The sequence below is a fragment of the Leucopleurus acutus genome (genome assembly GCF_964270905.1).
Source record: "Leucopleurus acutus genome assembly, chromosome: 2".
NCBI classification, from domain to species: domain Eukaryota; kingdom Metazoa; phylum Chordata; class Mammalia; order Artiodactyla; family Delphinidae; genus Leucopleurus; species Leucopleurus acutus.
This window is the reverse complement of record NC_139143.1, coordinates 93,430,025-93,453,624: the sequence shown is the minus strand read 5'-3', so window position 1 is coordinate 93,453,624 and position 23,600 is coordinate 93,430,025. Positions and strand designations below refer to the sequence as shown.

The 23,600-nt window shown below is 34.7% G+C and overlaps 1 protein-coding gene across 1 annotated transcript in view; it reads right to left on the bottom strand.

Moving 5' to 3' along the window:
• RSBN1 (round spermatid basic protein 1) overlaps positions 1-23,600 on the bottom strand; it is a 42,626-nt gene that overhangs the window by 10,434 nt on the left and 8,592 nt on the right. Inside the window, exons 2-4 of the mRNA XM_082833806.1 lie at positions 19,693-20,366; positions 3,529-3,666; positions 3,074-3,216 (exon numbers count right to left, since the gene is read on the bottom strand). Of these exons, the coding sequence (XP_082689932.1) occupies positions 3,074-3,216; positions 3,529-3,666; positions 19,693-20,366 (955 nt within the window). The remainder of the gene's footprint in view (positions 1-3,073; positions 3,217-3,528; positions 3,667-19,692; positions 20,367-23,600) is intronic.

The following is a 23,600-nucleotide window of genomic DNA, read 5'->3' as shown; positions in this document are numbered from 1 at the left end:
CATTATAAACCCTACTATACTGTTTGATGTTTTAAAACCCTGTGCATATATTTCTTTAACTCTAGAGTTCATAAATTTAAAGATCATCTTCATTAGCAGTGCCCTGGATAAATAGACAGCTTCTCACATTAATTCCATCATTTTCAGCAACAGGGCATTCTCATTAATGCAAAAAGATGACATTACTTTTTAAGTTTTGATGTATTCACTCTAATTCAAAGTGCTTTTGAATGCCCCTCTTAAGAACATTTAATCCCAACAGAAATAAAATTTGATAGCACCTCAGATTAGTTGAGAAATAATAAATTATTAAACAAATGATGTTGCTACAACCGCCTAATTACTTGGAAAGAATGTTAAACTAAATTTCTCCCTCTATACTGAAATCAATACCAGGTAGATAAAATATGTAAATACTGAAATCACAGATGTACTAGGAGAAAATGTAGGTATTTTATAACACTAAATGAGAGAAGGCTCTTCTAAGTTTGCCACTAAAAAAGAAACCTCAGAGGAAAAGACAGATCTGACAACACATAAATAAAACTCTGTGAGTAAAGAAAAAAGAAACTGAAAAAAATTATGAGTAAAGAAAAAACATAAGCTAAAAGAAAAAAATGAGAAAAACCTATAACGTAAGAAAAAAATAGTTAATAGTTACAATACATAGGGATTTTTACAAACGAAAAATATCCCAATAGAAATATGAGTAAAGAAAATTAAGAGGGAATCACAAAAGAAGAAATACAAACGCCTCAAAGAAAAACAAATTAGAATAACACATTTTTGTCCAATCAGATCAACAAAGTTAAAGACAATGTTAGTGGAGAGTATGGGGGAAAGGGTACTATTTTACTATATGGGTGGGAATATAAATTGGTACATTTCTGGAAGTCAATTAGAAATGTATATATACTTTGAGCCTTTAGTAATTTCCACTAAGAAATAAACATGCACATGGCACAAAGATATTATCTACCTACCCACCTATCAACCAACCACCCAACTGGCCACAATCAATGATGTGCCATACATGTTTAACAATTGGCTTTAGCAGAGGAGATGGCTCATTTGTAGCTGATATGCTGATTTGTGTGGTATAAATACTCACAACATGGCCAATTTCAAGTTACTAATGTGACCTCACTCAATGTGGAATTGCGAGGCTAATAATGCCCTGTAAGCTGGTACAAACTGGCTCCAGCATACCACTGTCATGTCTGTCAAAACACCATTTATATTGAAAAAAATGCAAACAATTTACACTAATAAAGAATTGGTTAGGGCTTCCCTGGTGGCGCAGTGGTTAAGAATCCGCCTGCCAACGCAGGGGACACAGGTTTGAGCCCTGGTCCAGGAAGATCCCACATGTCACAGAGCAACTAAGCCCTGCGCCACAACTACTGAGCCCACGCTCTAGAGCCCACGCACCACAACTACTGAAGCCTGCATGCCTAGAGCCCATGCTCTGCAACGAGGAGCCACCACAATGAGAAGCCCATGCACCACAAAGAAGAGGAGCCCCCGCTTGCTGCAACTAGAGAAAGCCCACATGCAGCAATGAAAACCCAAAACACCCAAAAATAAATAAATTTATTTTAAAAAAATAAAGAATTGGTTAAATAAATCTTGATACAACCATACAGTCAAAACTACATAGTCATTTAGAAATGATGATATGGCTGCATCTTAATATAACATGTCAACCTAAGGGGGGAAAAAAACAAGTTTTAAAGTAAACATCATGTAAAGAATGAGTTAATCTGTGTAAAAAGAAAATTTATGAGTATATATGGACCATAATTGGAAAGGTTAATGTGCCTAAATGGGTGGGATTATAGATATTTTTTGCCTTTTTACTTTTTTCTATTATCATTTTTTTTTAAGTTTATAATAATCAGGAAACAAACAATGGTCATTTCCTTTTGGGAAGGATTATAGAATAAAAAATGTATGCAATACTTAAGAATTTAGAATATCAACATTCATCATCATGATGTACAAAAACTGCTATGGTCTAGCAATGTACAGAAGTTTTGGTTTACTGCCATGTTCTACCATGCCACCAACTTGCATTCATAAATAGTTTTTACAAGGTATTTTCATGATTATCTCAAGTACCTAAGGTTATTCCATACTTAGCTCTAGTATTTATTCTCCTATGAGCTTTAAGGTAAGGTCTAGCCTAGTCCATTAAAACTCACTTTTGGGTACTTATTGTGAGTTGCTATTTTTTGAGTTGCTAATTTTCAGTCCCATTAAATTGAGATTTTTTTCATAGTCCTAGAATAAGTTAATCTACATTTGTTTTAAACAAAATAAATTTGTCTGAAACAATGTTAGGCCAATATGAATTGCTGTAGGAGAATACATCATTGGTTTCATTCAGTAAATACTGATCACTTGCTATGTTAATGAAGACACAGGAGAATTAGACTGTCCTCAAAAAGGTTAAAATTTATAGTAAAAACCAAAAACATGTAAACAGATCATTAATGAACAGAATGATGTGTGAGCACAGAGAAGAGAATGACTAAGTCTAAGGGAACAAAGAAAAGCTTCACAAAGGAAGTGACATCCAAGATAAGTTCTGAAAATTCGTTAAGAGTTTGCCAGGTAGAGAGGAAGATGGAGGAGGGGATGCCATTCCAAGTAAAAAGAGCAGTGCAAAAGCACAGAGTTGTGAAAGACCATGGTTTGGAAACTGAATTCAGCATGACTGGAGCAGACTAAAAGCAGATACACCTAGAAGAGATACTGTCAGGGCCAGATTAGAAAAGATCCTTGTAATCCACACAAAGGAGTTTAGACCTTTATCTTACAGGCAGTTAGGACCCAAGTTTTAAGAAAAGAAGTGAAAATTAAATTTGTTTTTTTGGAAGGATGCCTCACTCTGGTAACTGTGTAATGAGTTCACTGGACTAAGGAACTGACAGCTGGAAGATTTACTTAAGATAGCTCTTCAAATAATTTAGAAAAATGGTTTTGAAACTGTGCTCAAGTCTCAATCATCTCTATAAGTAACCAACTAAAAAAAAGTGCTTCTGTTTATTTGAGAAAAATAAATGTTTACCGTCGTCTTTTGAAGGGTGACTTTGGCATATCTGCTGTAGGGATCATCTGCTCTCCTGGCCTTACCCACATGATAGGCCCATCATCACTCTGGGACCTACACTGGAGTCGAAGGCTAGAAAGTGTACCCCAGGGCAAAGTCATCTGGAAGTCAGAAGAATAAGTCACATTAAAAAAAATTTTTAGACTATTTACAAGTTAACCCCTCACACCCAAAAGAAAGCTCTAAGGAGGTTATTTTGTGTGTGTGTATGAAGAAAAAAATGTATTAGACAGTAATTTATATGTAAAAAAGAATAATTGAAGTTAAGTATTTTATACCAATAATTTTCTAAACATTTCTACTCAAAACATTGGATAAAAAAATTTTAATAGATAAGATTAGCTTAAAACTTTTTAATGGAAAGTGTCCATTTAAGTAACGATCAGAACTTTAATAACCTGAAAAACACTCACTTTCAGAAATGGTGATTCTTCTAACATATCAAGGAACTCTGGGAAATAATCACCAACTTCTTCATCTACTGCTCCAACAAGACTTATCTGCCGCATAGGACCTGCTCGGTAGGTGCCACAGCAGTATGTCCTGTTGACCTGAGATAAAATGAAAGAGGGGGGAGAAAGGACTGAAGTACACTATAACATAAGAATCAGGATAGGGTATTATTTCCAATGTTGCTATTTCTTCTACATACTAAGAATTCAACGGTCAGTACCTTGGATAAAGTCAATAGTTACAGAAAGGCACCCTAGCACACTGACAAATACATTGATATATGAACCATAAACAGAAATTTCAAGGTGAAAGTTAGTCCATGGTCCAACGTCTCAAGGAAATACTGAAAACATTAAGATAAACTTCTCTGAGAATGATGATTTTTGAACTTTGTAAACACTTTCAAGTGATCTTTATAAGGAAAAAAAATCAGTAAATAAACAGTTAAACTGACAGGGCAGGGAAAAAAAATAGACTATTGTCAAATTAATCTTCCATATTCATTTTGTACTCCCTAGCTTGAAAGCCTTCACATCAGGCCAGATACCAGGTTGACTGTTATTAAATCCAATCTCCCAGTACTCCCATATAAGATCCTCCACCCTAGGCAGGCTGATATTTTTCTCTAACCAACTTATGCCATACTTGTATCTATCTGTAGTGATTTTTCTCTTGAATCTGCCCTTCTTGGAATGTCCTCTTTTCTGTCAACCTAAATCTTAACTTTCAAAGATGAGTTCAAGATTTTTCTTCTGAAAGCCTTCCTGATATCCCTTGATAATCTAATGTTACCTGCAAGCATAGACATTTTCTCTGTACCAACTCTAGTAAACTTAGGGCATATTCTATACAAGTTTGCAGCCCAGGGAATCTTAACTTTCAAACAGAATTACCAAGTGATTCAATACAAGCTGATATTATTCTTCTAGTCATTTTCATGTATGTTCTTAATATTCCTACCTCCAATTCGGAATGAATGTTTCTCAAATGTAGAGACAGATCCTGTGCATACAGATGACTAGACTAAAAATGCTGGATTCTAACCAGGATTTCCACCTTGGATCAGTAACCTAGCATTTTCTACCTCAGGTAAGATGCAGATTAGGTTGAAAAGCCTAACATACAATTATACATTTAAATGATGGGTTTCTATTGAAGAGTCAAAAAAAAATTTTTTTTAAGAATCACTTATTGTTTCAAATATCACCTCTTTTGCCTCAATAGAAAGCATAAATGACTGTCTAGTATTTCTTACACAGTTCTTTAGTGCTAGTTTTTTAGCAGCATTTTCAGAATCATCCCACTGTTTTTTTTTTTTCCATAGACAATTTAATGTCATCCCACACATACACTCACACCAAAAAAAGGTCTGAGATCTTGTTATCAAATAGCAGAGATTTCTAAATTCCCTACAAATTTTTCCCCAAAAATCTCTTTAGGTGATCCTTAAACAGCAACCGCCCAGGCCAGAATTACCTTGCATATATTTGTATGAATTACCTTCCATTTGTTTGTATGATCATCATGCTGTTAAAAGCCAGGGGAGGCAGTCTGGGAAAGAGGATGATTATGGGATACAGAGATAAGGAAGCTTTTCTAAGTAAGCATTATTGTAACCTTTCTAAGCCAAGCACCCTAAAACAAGCAGAATTTAACTTTAGTACAAGTTCTAGGAATAGTATGCTTTCAGGGCTAATAAAAGAAATACCACTCTCCTCCAAATACCTCCCCCAAACTATTCCCAATTATCAGAAATTCCTTCCAACAAAGGCTTTCAAGCTATGTGGTAAATGTCCTAAAGATGTGTCACAATTTAAATCTCACATAACTTAAGAGACCAATCTTTAAGAAGTACACTGCCATGTGGTAGTTTTCACCAACTTATGTGGCCTACTAGCTTTGAGACTATACAACTCTTAATGCATTATTAATTTGAAGGAATTCACATTACTTTAAATTCTGCACACAAAGTGAGACTGAATAAGCATTTTTATACAGTACTCTGAGATTACCTAATTTAAGTACCACTAAATTCAATAGCACTGAACTCGAAGACAACGTAAAAATGCAAACACCTAGGATAATTAATATGTGACATGAATAAACATAAAGCATCCTTTCCTATTTGGAAAGAGAAAGTAAACCTGAAGAGGAGAAACTGCTGAATTTATGTTTGCTGAGTCTAGAAATAATCAGCCATTCAATTGTGGCCAAAAAAAAGGTAATAGTAGTAAAGCTGATTAACAGTATCTATCACTTGTATAAAATAATTTAACAAATGTTAATGTTTGTGATATATTTAAAAAACTAACAGCACAAGTTAGAAGATGGACAACATTTATGGCCAGAAATTCAACATGTACCAACTGTGTGACACTAATGCCAAACAAGCAAATATACTAACTATCCCCAGTATCTATTCTACCCCCCCCCCTTTTTTTTTAAGTAACAGAACTTCTTGGGCATATAGCTGCTTGGCAACTAAGTGTGGTCTATGATTAAGTTCTGGCCAATGAGATGTTAGCAGAAGTCACATATGCAATTTCTAGAGCATATGTAATTAAGTGGCTTGCTCTCCATTTCCTCTTTCTCTCTTCTGAGGGCCAAGTTCAACCATGCACATGACAACACCAAAGGAAATGGCAAAACTTAAAGACAGAAGGAAAGGAGAATCCAAGATGACATCATGGAACAGAGCTGCTTACCTCTGGGCTTGTTACTTGAGAAAGAAACTTATTTTGTCCTAGCTACTGTATGTGCGATCTCTTTGTTACGGTGGTTTAGCCTATATCTTGTATACTTTGTACTAAGGGAGGCAATACTCCATATTGCACAGATGACACCTGGAGCATTATCTCCTGCTCTGGGCTAAAAAAAAAAGTCTATTACAAGAGCACACCCGAAAGAGAACAATCAAGATGATTAGTGACTTGGAAATCATACAGATTGGAGGAAGAGTGATGAAATTAAAAATATTTCAAAAGTATTTGACTTGAAATGATTAAAGTGGGGACACAATAATCTTCAAATACTTGGAAGCTTATCACAGAAGAGTAGACTTATATAGCCTTAAATAAAGAACAAGAATTACAGGAAAGCCAGTATCATTCATTTAATAAAAGTTTACTGTATATTATATGCAGACACTGTCCTAAACACAGATAGAGCAAACCAGACCCATCCTTGGCCCCTGGAAATTTACAGTCTAGTAGAGAGAGGCATATACTAAACAAATATTTAATTATAAACTGTGACAAGTCTTCAGGCACTTGTAGGACACTATAAAAGAGAACACGGGATGCTGATCTAGGGGATAAACTGTTCCTCAAAGTAACACTGAATTAAAATCTGTAGAACAAGTTTAACGGAAATAAAATCCCTTAAGCATCACCCTTTCCAGGGTCTAGAAAAAAGCTAGTGATGCTAAACACAGAAAACAAAAGAGAAAAACGAAGATGAGACTGGAGAAACAAGCTGTGGCTGGATTGTGGAAAGCCTTGAAAACCACATTAAGAATTGGGGGAATCACTGAAGGATCTAAAGTAGTAAAAGGAAAGTTAATAGATTTGCCTTTGTTTTTTTAGGGGGGGTGGGGGGCTTGGGGGTTGTTTTTGTTTTCTCAACAGGACACTGAAAGAGAAATGACTAGTTAGGAGGTTTCTGTAATATTCCAAATAAGAAACAACCAACTAAGCTAGTAACAGTGGAGTTGATTTTTTAAAGATTTGAAAAATAACCATAAGGTAAAATTGTAAGAACTTGGAGAAAGTTAGATATGATAGAGAAAAGAAAGGAGTGTCAAGGATGTCTTGCAGGTTCTGCCCTTTGCAACCACATAGAGAAAGCACTCTTCCTACTGGAGGAGAGGACCAAGTTTGGGTGGGGAGATGGTATCTTCAGTTTGGGACATAATGAGCTTGAAGTGTGTAGTAGGCGAAATAACTGCTCCCAAAGATATCCAGGTCTTAATCCCTAGAACCTGTGACTGTTACCTTATACAGCAAAAGGACTTTTCAGCTGTGAATAAATTAAGAATTTGGAGATGGTAAGATATCCTGGGTTATCCAGGTGAGCCCAAACGTAATCACAGTTGTCATAAGGAAGCAGAGGGAGATTTCACCACAGAGAGAAGGTGACTTGGTGATAGAAGCTGAGACTGTATTGATGCACTTTGAAGATGGAGGAAGGGAACACAAGCCAGGAAATAAAGATGGCCACTAGAAGTGGGGGGGGGGGGGCACAAACAAACAAAAACCCCACAAAACAAAAAAGCAAGCAAACAAACAAACAAAAAGATTCTCCTTCAGAGCCTTCAGAACTGTAAGAGACTAAATTTTTGTTGTCTTAAGGTACTATGTTTGTGGTAATTTGCTGAAATCAGAAGAGATGGGTACTGAGGTTACAAATCCTAGTCATTGTCAGTAATCGGAACTTTAGTCTTAAGAGAGACCTGACTAGAGAAAATATGGAGTCCAAAGAACAGGGGTCTTGGAAAGCTCCAAATTAAAAAAAAAAAAAAAAAGGGAAAGAAAAGTTGACAAAAAACAATGTAAAGGAGTTGTTAAGTGGTCAGAGAGGTTCGAAGAAAACCAAGAGAGCGCAGTATCATGAAAGTCAAAGTAAGAAAATACCTCAGGAGGAATTTGGTTAAAATGCTGCTGAGACTTCTACTATGATGCAGATATAAAATGCCCACTGGTGACCTTAGCAAGAGATGTTTCAGATAAATTATGAGGGCAGAAACCAAACTGATGTGGAGATATGAGGCAATGGAGACAGCAAGTGTAGACAATTCTTTCAAGAAGTTTGGCTGTGAAAGTAAGAAGAGTTTGTAGTTAGAGGGGGAAATAGGATCAAGGGAGAATTAAGATGGAAAGACTGAGCAACCCTCCATAGGTTGTATAAGCTTTCACCAGCAATATAAGAAAGTATGTATTGCCCCATAACCCCATTAACAGGATGTTATAAAATTTTGGGAGTTTAACAAATAAGTAAAAACTGGCATCTTAGTAGTTTTAATTTCATTTTCTTAGGAATGAAGTTGTATGTCTTTTCAGATAAGAGGATTAAAGGGCCATTTGTATTTCTTTTTCTGTGAAATGTCCATTTACAATGCTTGCTCATTTTTATACTGTGTTGCTAGTATTTCTCTTATCTATTTCTAGAGCTCTTTACAGTTTAGGAAGGTTAATTATCTGTCAGGTGATATGAATTTATCTTTTGACCTTGTTTACAGTGATTTTTGTTTTTGTTTTGGTCATAGTTAGAAAGACCTTTGCCACTTAAAAGTTGTAAAAGAATTCCTTCATGTTTTCTTACATTTATGTCTCCATTTTCTACATTTAAATCTTTGATCCCATTTGGAATTTACTGCGGTATACAGTGATATGAATACTAAGATAAATTCTAGATATCCTGATGTCCCAACACTACCTTCTCTTGCCACCAATGATTTGAGATGCTATCATTTTTATATATCACATGCCTATATGTATTTGGGTCTATTTCTGGACTTTTCTGCTTCACTGAACAATGTTCATAAATTAGTATACACTTATTTAATAATTAAATCTTTAGAATGTATTGGTATCTGATAGGGCACTCCTCCATCATTGCTTTTCTTTTTCAAAGTTTTCCTGGCTGTTCTTGTCTGTTTATTTTTTCATACAAACTTCCAAGTCAGGTGACTGTCCCAGAACAAAACAACTACTGGTATTTTTATTGGGATTATGTTCAATTTATAATTTAGGGGAAATCGTCATTTTGATGTTGGTTCTTCTTAGTCCAAGAATGTGCTATATCTTTCCATTTATGTATTCTCTTGTGTGATGTTTTAATGCTAACACAAAGAGTTTGGTAAAGGTGAAGAAGACTGCTAGTTAAACAAGGCAGACGGAACATATGATTTATTTATATTCCTTATCAAAACCCCACTCAAGTGAGAGTAAAATAGCCTATAAATTCCAGAAGCTCAAACAGAACAGAAGCAAAAATGATAGATACAAGCTATCAAAACATTTTTTGAAGGTTAAAAAAACGTACAGGGGAATTAGCAGATGGAGAACTTTGAACACTGAGTACCTGTATAGAAGATACCCAAAAAGCAAGTTCGTGCTACAAAATCATGGAAAGGCTAAGTATCACAGAAGGTGGGTAACCAGGCATAGAACTAAAACAAAGGAGATGGGTTTGAAATCTGTTTAAGAGTCAGTCAGACCCCTCCACTTACTTACCTTCCACCTCCCCCTCCTATACTCTTTCTTATCCTACCTATTTTGTGGAGAAAGTTAACCAGAAGACTATAGAAACAAAAATACCAGGCACAAGTATGGAAGAGACCCAGTATACTGAAAAGAGGGAATTAAAATTCCATATATTTTAACGATGAAATCACCTACCTACTTTCATAGTTCAGCTCCAAGAATTCTAGCAGACAAGGATATAAGCTACTCTGCTCCTCTGGCAAAAATGTGGTGGATTCTCAGCTGTAAAAATTAAAAGCCCCAAAGAAAAGACCTCTAAATGCTGATATTGGGAGCTTTTCTACAATGATATGGCCAGATTCCCTACCCAGTCATCAAATGATAAGTCCTATTGTAAGTCCTACAGAGTTTCTAATCAGTTTTGTACTGACTCATATCTAAATATAAACAGATCACCAGATGTTTGAAGAAAATAACTAACATAAACAGAAGATTAAGACAAGCAAAAACAAACTTGATGAAACAGAGACACTTTAGAGCATAAAAGAAAATTTCAAAACAAGAATAATTAATATCATCAGAGAGATCAAAGAAGACATTGCATCCATGAAATAAAAACAGGAAAGTTACTTTTTTTAATGAAAAAACAAAAAATAAGAACAAGCTCTTAAATTCAAAGTATTACAGCTGAAATAAATCAACAGGAGAAAAAGAAGATAGTAAAATCTCCCCAGAAAGTAGAATAAAAAGACAAAGAAAAATAAAAGGAACGATAAGAAAATTAAAGGTTTAGCCAGGAGGCCTAACACCCAACTCAAAAGTTTTAGAAAAAGAAGACAGGAAAACTGAGGTAAGGAAATTAACGAAGAAATAATAGAAAATTTACCCAAATGGAAGGATATGCATTCCCACGTTGAAAAAACCTAAACGTTCAACAGAGTGAATTAAAAAAAGACTCATTCCAATGAGATCTGAGAAAATCACAGAGGTTGCAGGTTGCTTTCAACTACACTGGTGATGCTTTATGCCTTGGGCCAGGTGGCAAGAACACAGGTTTTTGTTATTATTCTTTACCCCTCTTTATATGTCTGAAATATTTCATAAATTTAAAAACAACCAAAAAAAGACCCATTTAAAGACACATTATTCTCAGTGTTTTGAAATTTTATAGGAAAGAGATTTTGAAACTTCCAGAGAGAAAAAAACAGGACAACTTGACATTGGATTTCTCAGTAGCAGCACTAGAAGCTTAAATAAAGACAGTGGAGTAACACCTTTTATCTGCAGAAAAATGACCTCCAACCTAGAATTCCACACCTATCTGAACGACCAATCAAATGTAATGGTAGAAGAAAGTCTTTTCAGACATGTGAGGTCTCATCTGAGTCACTGAAATGAGGCAACAGAATAGTCATGGAATCCCAGAAGAGGAGAAAAAGGCAAACAGAAATCCCAGGATATACATGTATAGGATACGTGGGATATATACAAGATATACCAATACATCTCAGGATAGACCTCTAGATATATTCTTACTTCAACGCAGTAATATTACAAAACTGTAAACATGTTAAATGTCCAAATACAGGAGAATAAAGTGATATAGTCAAACAACAAAAAAAATATAGTGGTTAAAATGAATGAACTAACTAGAATTACATGTATCAACATAATTCTCAAAAGCAATGTTGAACCAAAGCAATCTGTAGAATGATACATGCAGTATACTATTTATAAAGTGTTAAATCACACAAAATTGTTATATACAGTTTATACATTCATAGATGCATAGCAAACTATTAGAAGATATATAGAAATGATAAACCTCACATTCAGAATAAAGACTGACTTCTGGGGAGAAAAAACCATTCTTTTAATAAAAATAAAGGAAACATATAAAGCAGGAATTCACTTAAAATCATGTGCAATTTTCTTTGTATGGGAATGGAAGGGGTAAAGATGGGATGGGGGTGAGTTAAGGTCCTAAGCAAATGGGTATAGAGTTTCTGTTTGGGATGATGAAAAAGTCCTAGAAATGGATAGTCGTGATGGTTGCACAACACTGCAAAAGTATTTAATGCCCGTGAATACTTTAAAATAGTTAAATAGTAAATTTCATGCTATGTATACTTTGTGACAATTTTTTTAAAATCCTAAACAAGGTGACGGATAGAATCCAGAACACAGGCAGAAGGATTAACTTCTGAGGAGGAGGTGAGATAGCTTCTCTACCGTTAACAGGAGGGAATGCAGAAAAGATGTATACAGACAAAAAGTCTAAACAATCATCATGAAGAAAAGGCAAGCAAGTTGACCAAAGAAAAGAAGTTTCCTACACAATGTTGAGGGCCCACTGGAGGCCTTATGAAACGTTATGAAGAGACAAGCTCCTGAATAAATATCAAGCCAAAACTGATTTTCAAAAACATTTGCACTAGGTAGAAGTTAGACAAGATTATCTCCAAAAGCCCTTGGTTTATGATTCTATGAAATTCTAAGAGGATTGTATCTACTGGTCAAATGAAGGGAATGTGAGTATTGGTAGATGGCATACAGCTTAAAACAGTGTTTCTTAAACTTGCCTGATCATAGGAATTGAATCACTTGAGGTATTTATCTCAGGCGTCACTCCAGACTTAATGAATCAAAATTTCCAGGAATGGAACCTGAGATTCTAAATATGTGTTTGGAACTAGCAACCCCAGATTATTCTTAGGATCTGGCATATTTGAGAAACTCTGGCCTGGAAATGGCACTGAAAGCAAAGAACAAATTGAGTTCTACCACTTCCCAAAGAATGCGTTGGGGGCACAGTGGAGGAAGAAGTAAGTGTAATGAGGATTGGAGGGAGGTAAGTAGAGACAAAAAAACAAAAAAAGTAAGGCTGCTGTGGAAGCAAGAGACATAATGCCAAACAGGGAAAACTCAATCTTGAGTAAAATCAAAAGGTACAGTGGGTAGAGGAGGACAATTTGTACATAGGGGGATAATGACTATAAGAAAATAGTCATTAGCTTTCCATGTGTTAAATTTTTTAATTTATTTATAATATCTATAAAAGTTTAAAATTTAAATATATATATTGCTGTGTCCATACATATGTAGTCCTTTAGATTAGAAACTCAACTTTACAAAGTTATCCTATAACAATTGCTGAGTGTTAAATAAGCTCAGCTGTGCTCCCAATAATACACCTTTTAATAAGGATAGCCATAAATCAGTTAAGACAGCCACTCTGCTGACAATTGAAAAAACTTGGAATCAACCAACATGTCCTTTAGTAAGTGAATGGATAAATAAACTGTGGTACATCCAGACAATGAGATATTATTCAGCCCTAAAAAGAAATGAGCTATCAAGCCATGAAAAGACATGCAGGAACCTTAAATGTATATTACTAAGTGGAAGAAACCAATCTGCAAAGGCTACATATTATATGATTCCAACCATATGACATTCTTTTAGAGTTGAAACAATGGAGACACTAAAGACATCGGTGGTTGCCAAGGGTTGGGAGAAGGGGAGAAAGAGAAGAATTAGGCAGAGTACAGAGGATTTTTAGGGCAGTGAAAATACTCTTTATGTTAGTATAATGATGGACACATTATCACTACACGTTAGTCCAGACCCATAGATTGTACAATACCAAGAGTGAATTGTAATGTAAACTATGAACTTTGGGTGATTACACTGTGTCGGTGTAGGTTCAGCAATTGTAATGTATGTACCACTCTGGCAGGGGGGGTATGTTGATAGTGGGAGGAACTATGCATATGTGGGAGCAGGGAGTATATGGGAAATCTCCATACCTTCCTCTCAATTTTGCAGTGAACCAAAAACTGCTCTAGAAAACAAACAAACAAAACTTCTTTTTAAAAAAGAAAAACTTAGAAGAACACCAAGCTAGAAATACACAATACGGAAAAACCCTGGAGGAGGAGTGGCAGGTGGCGGGGGTGGGGGTGGGGGGTTAGTAATTATTGCGCAGAACTCATGTTTCAGGAAGAAGGCTTTTCAGGCTGATGGTTTAAAAAACAGAAAGGAAAAAGCTAGCCAGCAATCTTCCTAACCTTGTGACCTGTGAACAGAAAGACATTCCTACTTTAAAAATATAGCAGTGTGAGTCAAAATGAGTTTATTATAAGCTGTACTTAGAATGAGAAATAAAAACCCAGAACCTACCATTTTTATACTGCTTTATAAAGTCAGCTACCTAAAATATTTATTTCTCCTTTTATGTAACACACTGATGTGCAGCTCCTTAAGAGTTTCGAAGTTATTTACCAAGCTACAAAGCATCTACTAGTTCTACTCTCTTAATTAGTAGTAGCAGTACACTATAACATGTTAATTATGATACTCAAAGATGGGGAACACCTAATAAGCCCGTTTTAAGCCTTACCACAACACACAATGAAGAAATAACATTTGCTGATTTTCTCTGGAACAGTAGACATTACCATTTTATAGCGGTAACAGTAACAGTTGTAAGAACTTCAACTACCACCTGAAGTTAAGAGTATGATCCTCGGTAAAAGACTTCAATATTATACATATGGAGAAATTTTTTTAAAAAAAAAAGCAGAACTTAAAATACGCACATCTGCCAGATAAAGAGAACAAAATCCTATTATGCTAGACATATTTGTAAAATCAATCCCCTCTCTCCCCTACCACATACCCTTCATCTCCATATAAGATCTTCAATTACTTAAGATACTATAAGGTGAAATCAGTCTCAGATGGTGATACTTAAAACAACTCCCCATTTAACTTCACATATATTTTAGTGTTGTTTGTTGCTTCTATTTGCAATTCATGTATAGAATCTAACACTTATAGCCTTGCTGAGTCTTGGACCAGCAACATCAACGTCATCCGGGAGCTTGTTAGAAATGCAGACTCTAAAGCCCCAATCCAGACCTACAAAATCAAAATGTGCATTTTATAGGCACGTTAAAATTTGCTAAACCCTCACCTACAGGATTAAACACCATCCAGAGACAGAGGAAAAAACAATTCCTCTTTGAAGATCTGCCACTATTTAACCTTGGGAAAGGTCAACCAAAATGTGACCTTCCTCATCTATAAAACAAAGGCTTGGAAATGGCCCCCACTTGCTCTAAAATCCTTTTAGTCCATAAAATCATCAGAAGAATATCTGAATTTTCAATCCGTATATCAGCTGCCACAGCATTTTTATAAGGAGAGCTAAGGATTGCATACTTATTGCAGAACTATCACACTTCAAAGTTGAAAACCATCAAAAAAAGTTTTCAAGTAGCCAATAATTACAAGATATAACAGCTAAGCAAAAAAAAAAAAATTTCTAAGTGAACACTAATTTTTCTCTATTAACTGACCAAAAGATTCCACAAACACTTAAAACTTTTTGGTCAAAATTGTTATTAACCAATGACTATTTAAAACTTAATTAGACCTGAATAATCCTACAGAATTATAAAAATACCATACTGTATCAATACATATGTAGTCCTTTAGATTGGAAACAACTTTACAAAGTTATCCTGTATCAACTGCTGAGAGAGAAGAAATCAAATTTGAGGATCAGCTCGGTGCTTCAATTGCTATTTATCATGAACTTACCTCTTTTGGTGTTAGAACAACTGAGTTTTATAGAACAGTAAAAGAAAAAAAAAAACCACCTCTATGTGCATCCTAGCTTTGTCACTACAATAATTTAAAAATATAAAAGTAACAGAAACTGTAATTTTTCTTGCACAAAACAAACTTACATTTTACTTCCTCCAGATAGAACAGGTGAGTTCTCAAGTAGTACTCCTCAAACCTTAATATGCATATGAATCACCTGAGGAGCTTGTTAAAATGCAGATTCTGATTCAGAAGATCTGGGTAGGGGTCTGAGAGTCTGCATTTCTAGTAAGCTCCCTAGTGATGTCAAATTTATTCATAGAGCAAGTAGCAAGCTTCTAAAAAAAAAAAAGCATAATTTACAGTATTTAGATGGTCATTGTTTGCAAAGCACCAGTCTTGATAATGTGTCCAATTAAATTCCTAATTAAGCAACCTAACACTTTTCTGTCCTTATCTTACTTGACCCATAATACGGACATGATATTTAAGCCCTCCATCATTCTTAATATCTAGAAAACTTATCCGTAACCTTCCTTCTACCTCTCTTTCTTTTTGATCTTTTCCCATGCTCCTCATACATGTGGGTGCATCACAGAATTCCATTCATAGCTTCATCTCTTCCATTTCTAACGCTGTCCCTGGACCACCTACGTGCTAATGGTCCAACTTCTGCACCTCCGGCCTAGATGTCTCCCAGTCTTAGATCCATTTACTCAACTACCTGACAGACATTTCTGTTAGTCTTCACAAGTACCTCAACATAAAATATCTCATGAACTCATCAATACCTTACACTCCTAGAAACCAATTTTTTCAACCCTGTATTGACTTTGTGACCAGCACCACCACCCACCCATTTGTCCAAACCACATTTTTTTAAGACTCCATCCTTCTCCCTCATCAAGTGCAATTAATCCCATGTTCTAATTATTTCTCAAATTTCATTTCTTCCTCTCTAATGTCAATATCAGTCTGGACATGGATCATTTCCGATCTAGTTACCACAGTAACTGGTTTAACCAGTCTTCTTGCTTCCAATCTCATTTTCCTCCTCAATTTCACCCTTCAGACTACTGTGTAATCTTTGCAAACATAACTTGATAGCTTTTCCCTATTAAAATTCACCAATGATTCCCCATTACCTTTGGGAAAAAGTAATAACTTTTTTTAGCACATCATACAAAGCTCTTCACAATTCTGATTTTGTCTATCTCTCCAGTGTTAACTCCCCTTAACAGTCAGCATGTACTCTTGGCATGTCAAGCTATTTGCAGCTCCTTGAAAGTGCCATATTCTCTAATGACTCCATGTGTTTGCATAGGCCATTATTTGCTTTGCTTAAAATGCACTTATTATGCTAAGTAATCTTCTTTAAAGACTCTACTCAAGCATCACAATCTTTAAAATGCCTTTTCCAATCACTTCAAGTCTGAGTTAGGTAACACCACAAACTGTGCTCCCTCTATTATAGGGTTTTGCCTGTATATACCTCTATTCTAGTATTTATCAAACTATATTATAATTGCTGGTTTATTCATCTCTTCCACTAGACTGAGCTCATCAATTAGTCCTTTTAAGAACATATTGTGCAGTACATGGTAGGCTCTCAATACATGTTTGCTGAATAAACTGTCTTGAACTATAGTCATGAATAATTATCATGGCTACATATTTAAACTATAAATAACTTCTATTAACTGTGTCTATAACGTAATAAACTTACCTCGCTTTATTTATAGGCTTAACAGAACTTCATAAGACTTCACAAAACACAGAATTCCTAACGTATTCACTTAATTCCCAACAATCTAAAGTTATTTGTGAAAAATAATAGAATAGCTTTCTGAATATTGTGTTAAACTGAGTTATTTTAATTTCACTGACCAGAATGTTTAGACAAATAAAACATCAGTCTCTTCTCCAATGTTTAGACAAATAAAAGCACTAGTCTCATATTCCAATGCGGGAAGGAGTATGGTAAAACAATGTATCAATTTTCAGGTGGCTTAGGTTTGCATACTATTTCTTTTTCTTTTTGGGGGGTGGGTGTACCCCCACGGCTTGTGGGATCTTAGTTCCCCAACCGGGGATTGAACCCAGGCCCTTGGCAGTGAAAGCTCTGAGTCCTAACCACCGGACCACCAGGGAATTCCCCATTTCTATATACTAGCTACGTGACCCTGTATAACAATGAACATCTCCAAGCCTCAGTTTCTTCAATGGAAAACAGATAAAATTGCATACCTACCCCACAGATTATTTCAAATATTAAGATATGAATGTGAAAGCATTTCTATAAACCATGAAGTGCTAAACAAATTTGAACTACTGTATTAGCTTCCATCCCAACGTATGCCGAAGATTCTGGTTGCAAAATAGTTTTGTGGGCTATGACAACCTCCTATACGCACCCCGTATGTCTCTCCAATGACTGAAAATTCATAAATAAAATTAAGTTACCGGATCACCAGAGCACAAGACTTACTTAATAGTCCTCAATATTCTTATGTGGTTGAAGTAATTAATGATATTTAACTTAATAATAAACTGATATGTTCTTAAAAAGTGGTTATTTTATAAATCTCAAAGTAAATCTCAAGGTAAGTTGTTGGTACAGTCATTTAAATTTCAGCTCCATTAAAAAAATTAATTGGAGGACAAAAATCAGCAGGGAATATTTAGAGATATTTTCTTCTATTAACTATTTAGACTGGGTACTGTCTATTGACATATAAGCTTGATCCTCTAGAGACTAATATGAAAGTTAAAAAGTCACCATTACAAAACCAAGACTTTCTTTCCCCCCAAGTTTCTGGCTTATTTCTCAGATATGCTTGCTGGTCTATCAATTAGAAGAGAAAATTTGCTGCATTTTTCTAAACTAAAAAAATGATAGAGCACATTAATTCTGCTCTCAGCAATATCTTTCTTTGTTAAATAGGGACTTAGGAGGATTATGGACTATAATAAAAGCACTGTTTTCAGTCCCTTTTCCAATATTTATAAAAATAGGATTCCTTAACTTTCAAAGGGCAAAACTCCTTTAAAAAAAAAAAAAGAAAAAACAAAATCTACTACAAAAGTCAGCACTTCGGTACCTGATTGTGGTAACAAGGCCAAAATCCAAGACGAAGCCCTTTATTGCACATCGTGTTCCAACATCTTGGGCAGCCCCATCTTGCGACCTCTCCAGATTGGCTGCTCCTGCTCTCTCTACTGCAGAGAGAACTTCAATTAGAGAAATTCTGAAGCTCGTAAATCTAAACTGGATACTCCCCTCATTGGAGGTAAGGATGGTAAGAATCACTAAAAAGATTCAAATTAGAGAAGGTTTCATATATATCTAAGTGGCTTGAAACCACTATAATGCAGGCAGCTGAGAGTCTTATTATGCAAGTCTATTCACCTAAAAAAAAAATCTTAAGGAAAAGAATGGCAGCAAATTATTAGGTAACCTGAAAAAATAGGTTATATAATCATAAATCTCTAAAGAGGAAATATTCTCCACTAAACCTGTGTAGAATTTATATCTATAATACAAACTTACAGCTGACCATTCATGTTCATAATCCTTATGAGAAAAGCAAGCAAGAAAAAAACTAGGACACATTATCAACCACTTTTCATGCCCTAAAATAACTTCATTGAAAAAATGATTGGTTAAAAACCACTGGTTAGGAAGGAGAGGTTTCCCTGCTGACTTAAGCCTAGCTGCCTAAGCAAGGCTTTAGAAAATGTCTTCACCTACAACAGTGCAAAGGCAGAAGGAGCAGAGGCTATGGCGGTCTTCCTAGTGACACTTCCAAGTCACATAAATGGGGTATGTTTCTGGGACAGACTGCCAACAAGTTACTGAAAGAAGAGAAACAAGAACAGCAAAAACCTGACAAATAAACAGGCCAATGCCCTCATGTGTTTTATTATGACATAAAAGGTAAGTCTTAACTAAAGTTACCTTGAGGCTATCAGATCGAAATCACATCCTCCATACTAAACATTATCCAAATTGTGAAAAACTGAATTGGTTTTCAAGCTGATTTTCCACAAAAATTTGTTCCACAAAAAATGACATAAAACATGTATAAAACATTTCTTAGACCAAGCAAGTAAGAAGCCACATCCCAAAGAACTTCAGGAATTAAGATTTTTCAATCAGAGTTATAAAAAAACAATTTTAACCACTTTTACCACCATGAATTTTAATCAAAAGTGTTCTGGTATGTACTATGCAACAGAATGAAATTAAAACTTTTGAGATACTGTAACCTGTATTTACTAAATAATTTAACAATGATTTTACCTTACCTGAGTGTGAAAATTTGAAATGGTGGTTGTTTCAATATCTTTCTTGCCCAGAATTTCCATTTTCACTGGAGTGTTGGGGAAATTAAAAGCAAAGTAGTCCAAGAAGTCTGGGAGATAAGCGGCCGCTCCATGCACTATTGCTAAAGCATAGTAAGCAGCATTTTTCTCGTTTTCACTGAATGTCAAAGCAAGAAACTCCTCAGAAAATCTCTCCATCTCCACTGGAGACAAAAATGAGAGTTCATCCATGTAAGCATGAAGGACAAGAGCACCACCATTGGACTGGTGTTCCTCATGAATAAAGTTGCTAAATTTAGTACCTGTTTTTAAGAAATTTCTACGAATAGAATGTTCCTGGTGAGTCATAAAAGGTGTTTGTACTCCCTGGGGTACCCGATATTCTTGCATGCCCAAATTTAATCGACACAGCTGTTCATCTTTCAGATACCTGAAGGACTCCTTATTAACTCCTGAAGTGCTATTTATTTGTCCTTGGGTGAGGATTTCCTTACTGATGCGGGTCAGGCCAGCACAGATGGTTTGTACTTCCTTATTGTACATTTTAAGGCGTCTTCCTCGCATATCTTCTCGGTGTTTCTTTTTCTTTTTCTTCTTTATTTTCTTCAAGACAAAATCATCAGCTCTCTGGGTTTTACCATTTTCATCTGGTGTTTCTGGCCACAATAATTAAAAAGAAGTTAGTTGCTAGGCCTAATGTCAACATACAAGCTTCTTAAGGTATGCAATCTCAAATTAAATAGCCTATTCTCAGTTTCTCTGAATTTGCCACTATAATTTACATGTTTATAAAATGAATGAGACAAAGATCTTAAAATACAAAAATATTCTGGATTGAAAATTATGCTAAAAAGTAGGTAATGCAAAGGTAAGCATATAACTTAATATGACTTACAATCAAAACTAAAGATAATATCCAAATAATTTCACATATGCCATACTGTATGGAATATGTGTTCAGGAACCACTGTAAAATCTAAATTAAAGCTCGCCATATTTTGCTGTTTGTCTACAAGTTACTATGATATATACAGGCGAATCAAAGACAAATTAAGCTGTTAAGACACCATTTTGCCTAACAAATTGGCAAGACTGGGGGTGGGAGGGAATTCTTATACACTGTTGCTAGAAATATAAACTGGTACAACCTTCATGGAGGGCAATTTGGTACCCCCAAAATGAATATGCACCAAAGCCTTGGAAATATTTATAATTCTTGGTCCCATAAATTCCACCCCCAAGTAAAAATTACCCAAGAAAATAACTAAGAAAAGTTAACATAAAGATATCCACGACAGTGTTATTTAGGGAATCCCCTAAATGACTAAAAACAGAATATGGATTAAACTCTGGTACTTACATACTGACAAAATACTACCCAGCCATTCTAAATTATATTATAGGTAAAAAGAACTGACAAATTACAAGGTTATGAAATGTTTACATTGTCACGCTTCCAGAAAGCCTTCTCTAACAACTCTTTCCCACCCAATTTGGATAGCTACTCCTACTATGTGCTTCCTTAATACTGTACTTCCCCTATTACAGCACTTAACACATTAATTTTCCACCTTTCCTCTAGACTGTAAGCAATCTAAGGTCAGTGGTATATATCTTACCTTTCTTTCCAGAGCATCTAACATATGTATAATTTGATCTTATTTTTATAATATTAAATATTCATTCAAACATTTATTAAGTACCTACTATATGCCAGAGACACTGCTGAGCACTAGAGATACAGTGTTGACTGAGACAGATATGATCCCTACCTTCTTGGACCTTATAATCTATTTGGACTTCAAAGAGAAAGTATCAGTATGCTACTCTAGATGCTGGGGAAGCTCTCTTTAGGAGATGACATTTAGGCTGAGTCCTAAATAATAAGACAAGCCAGGCAATGTTTTCTAGGGAAAAATATTCTAGAGAGAAGCAAAGGACCTAAAGAGAAAAACGTATGACTTATCTATATATATTTCATATATACACAACACAGAAAACTATCTGGAAAAATATACACCAAGGTATTAATGCTAGTTATCTAGGCCGGTATAGGATTATAAATGTCTAGCTTTCTTCTTTTTTGCTTACCTATATTTTCTAATTTCTACAATAAACATACATTACTTTTATAATTTAAAATATTATTTTAATTTTTAAAGGAGTATCACAGATTGATAAACCCAAAATAGCATCTTTATTTACTAGTTGGGAAATAGTCCCAGCAAGAAATATTCAGGATTAAGTAACAGGTATAGTCCTGACCAACCTTCAAGCTTGGTGTGGTATTTATTGTATAGAATTTATCCACCCATAAACAGTACTTCTGACCTGATTCAAGTAATTCAGTGTTAAGACAGATACTCCAATTAATCCTATTACTACATCTGGGAAGAACAAGTTCAATAACTTTTACAGTAAAGAATTTACTTGGTATAATGTGTAAATATATGACAAATTGCACCACTCAATACAAAATCATTCCAAGTCACCAGATATTACAGAAGTTATAAAACCTTCTAAGGAAAATATTTAAATGTACAAGTCAGACTTTAAAGTGAGTGTACAGATACCAAATGACTTTCATTCTGTTTAATATTTGATTTTAAACAACAAAAAGAAAGCCCTTCATTTGCAAGCATCACTTATAGGTAAACTGAAATCATATACCAAAATATAATGTAATTAGATTGTTTAAAGTGGCAAGAGGAAAAGCAATCTTTTATTTTATATGTAACTAAATCTTTGAGAATTCTTAAAATACGTAGTAACAGTAATCTGTATTTCTTACCAGATAAAATTAATCTAAATACTTTTCCCATATATCAAATCAGTAATTTGGGCAATTCTCCCAAGCAACTAAATGTTAATGCCATTAAATATAAAGGTTAGACCAATTTTAAAATAGTCATCTAATTACCCTCTGCTAAATGTTTTGGCAATTTCACAGGGGAAAAAAAAAAAAGCAAAGAAAAAGAAAGAAAAAGAAAAAATACCTATGAATAGATAGGTTATTTTAAGCTTCAGAGGAGGTATTTGGTATGCAGAAGATGAATTGTGACCTAGATCTGCCACTGAAATTAACACCAAGAAGGAGCCGCCTTGATTGTAACACATTTTCTATACTACTATCAGCTTACCAATGGTATTTCTATCATGGCCAAGGCTCTGTGGGTTTCATTCCAAAACTCATTTATATGAGAACCATTTAATTAGTCTAACACAACTCATCTCAAAAAAAACACTGCACAAGGAAATGAAAAGGGCCTTAAATTGATTGTAATCTCATATTTCAACATAAAAGTCTAAAATATGAAATAAATTTCAATCTCCTCACTAATCCTATTTTTCAAATTTTGATTCTTATCTAAGGCTGAGATAAAACTTGCCTTTGTTTATACATAAATTTGAGACTACTTGTATCACACTAGCTAATGAATAAACAAAATTTATTTTTGAATTATTGTGATGGCAACTAATTGAGAATGGCATACATACACAAAGTTGTTAAAGGTTATTACAGTAAGTTAGTCACCGTTGCTTTAGAAGAATGATACTGGGGTTGTCTTTCCTAGCATTAAAAATGTTATTTAAAAGAAAGTTTTTGCAACAAATATTTCAAATCAATGTTGTATACCTTAAACTTACATAATGTATGTCAATTATATATCAATTTTTTAAAAAAATCAATGTCTCAAGTCTTCACAATCTTTCCATTTCTGGTAGAGTGTTTTTAGCTTTCCAGAGAATGTATTCAGGAAGTAATAATTTGAGTATTTCCCTACAGTGCAGAAGTGAATATTTATTGACACCAGTTCTTTTATAGAAAAAGAGCCAAGATACACTGTATCTGTGATTAAGAAAAGCTTTCACATATCAAACTGTGAAAT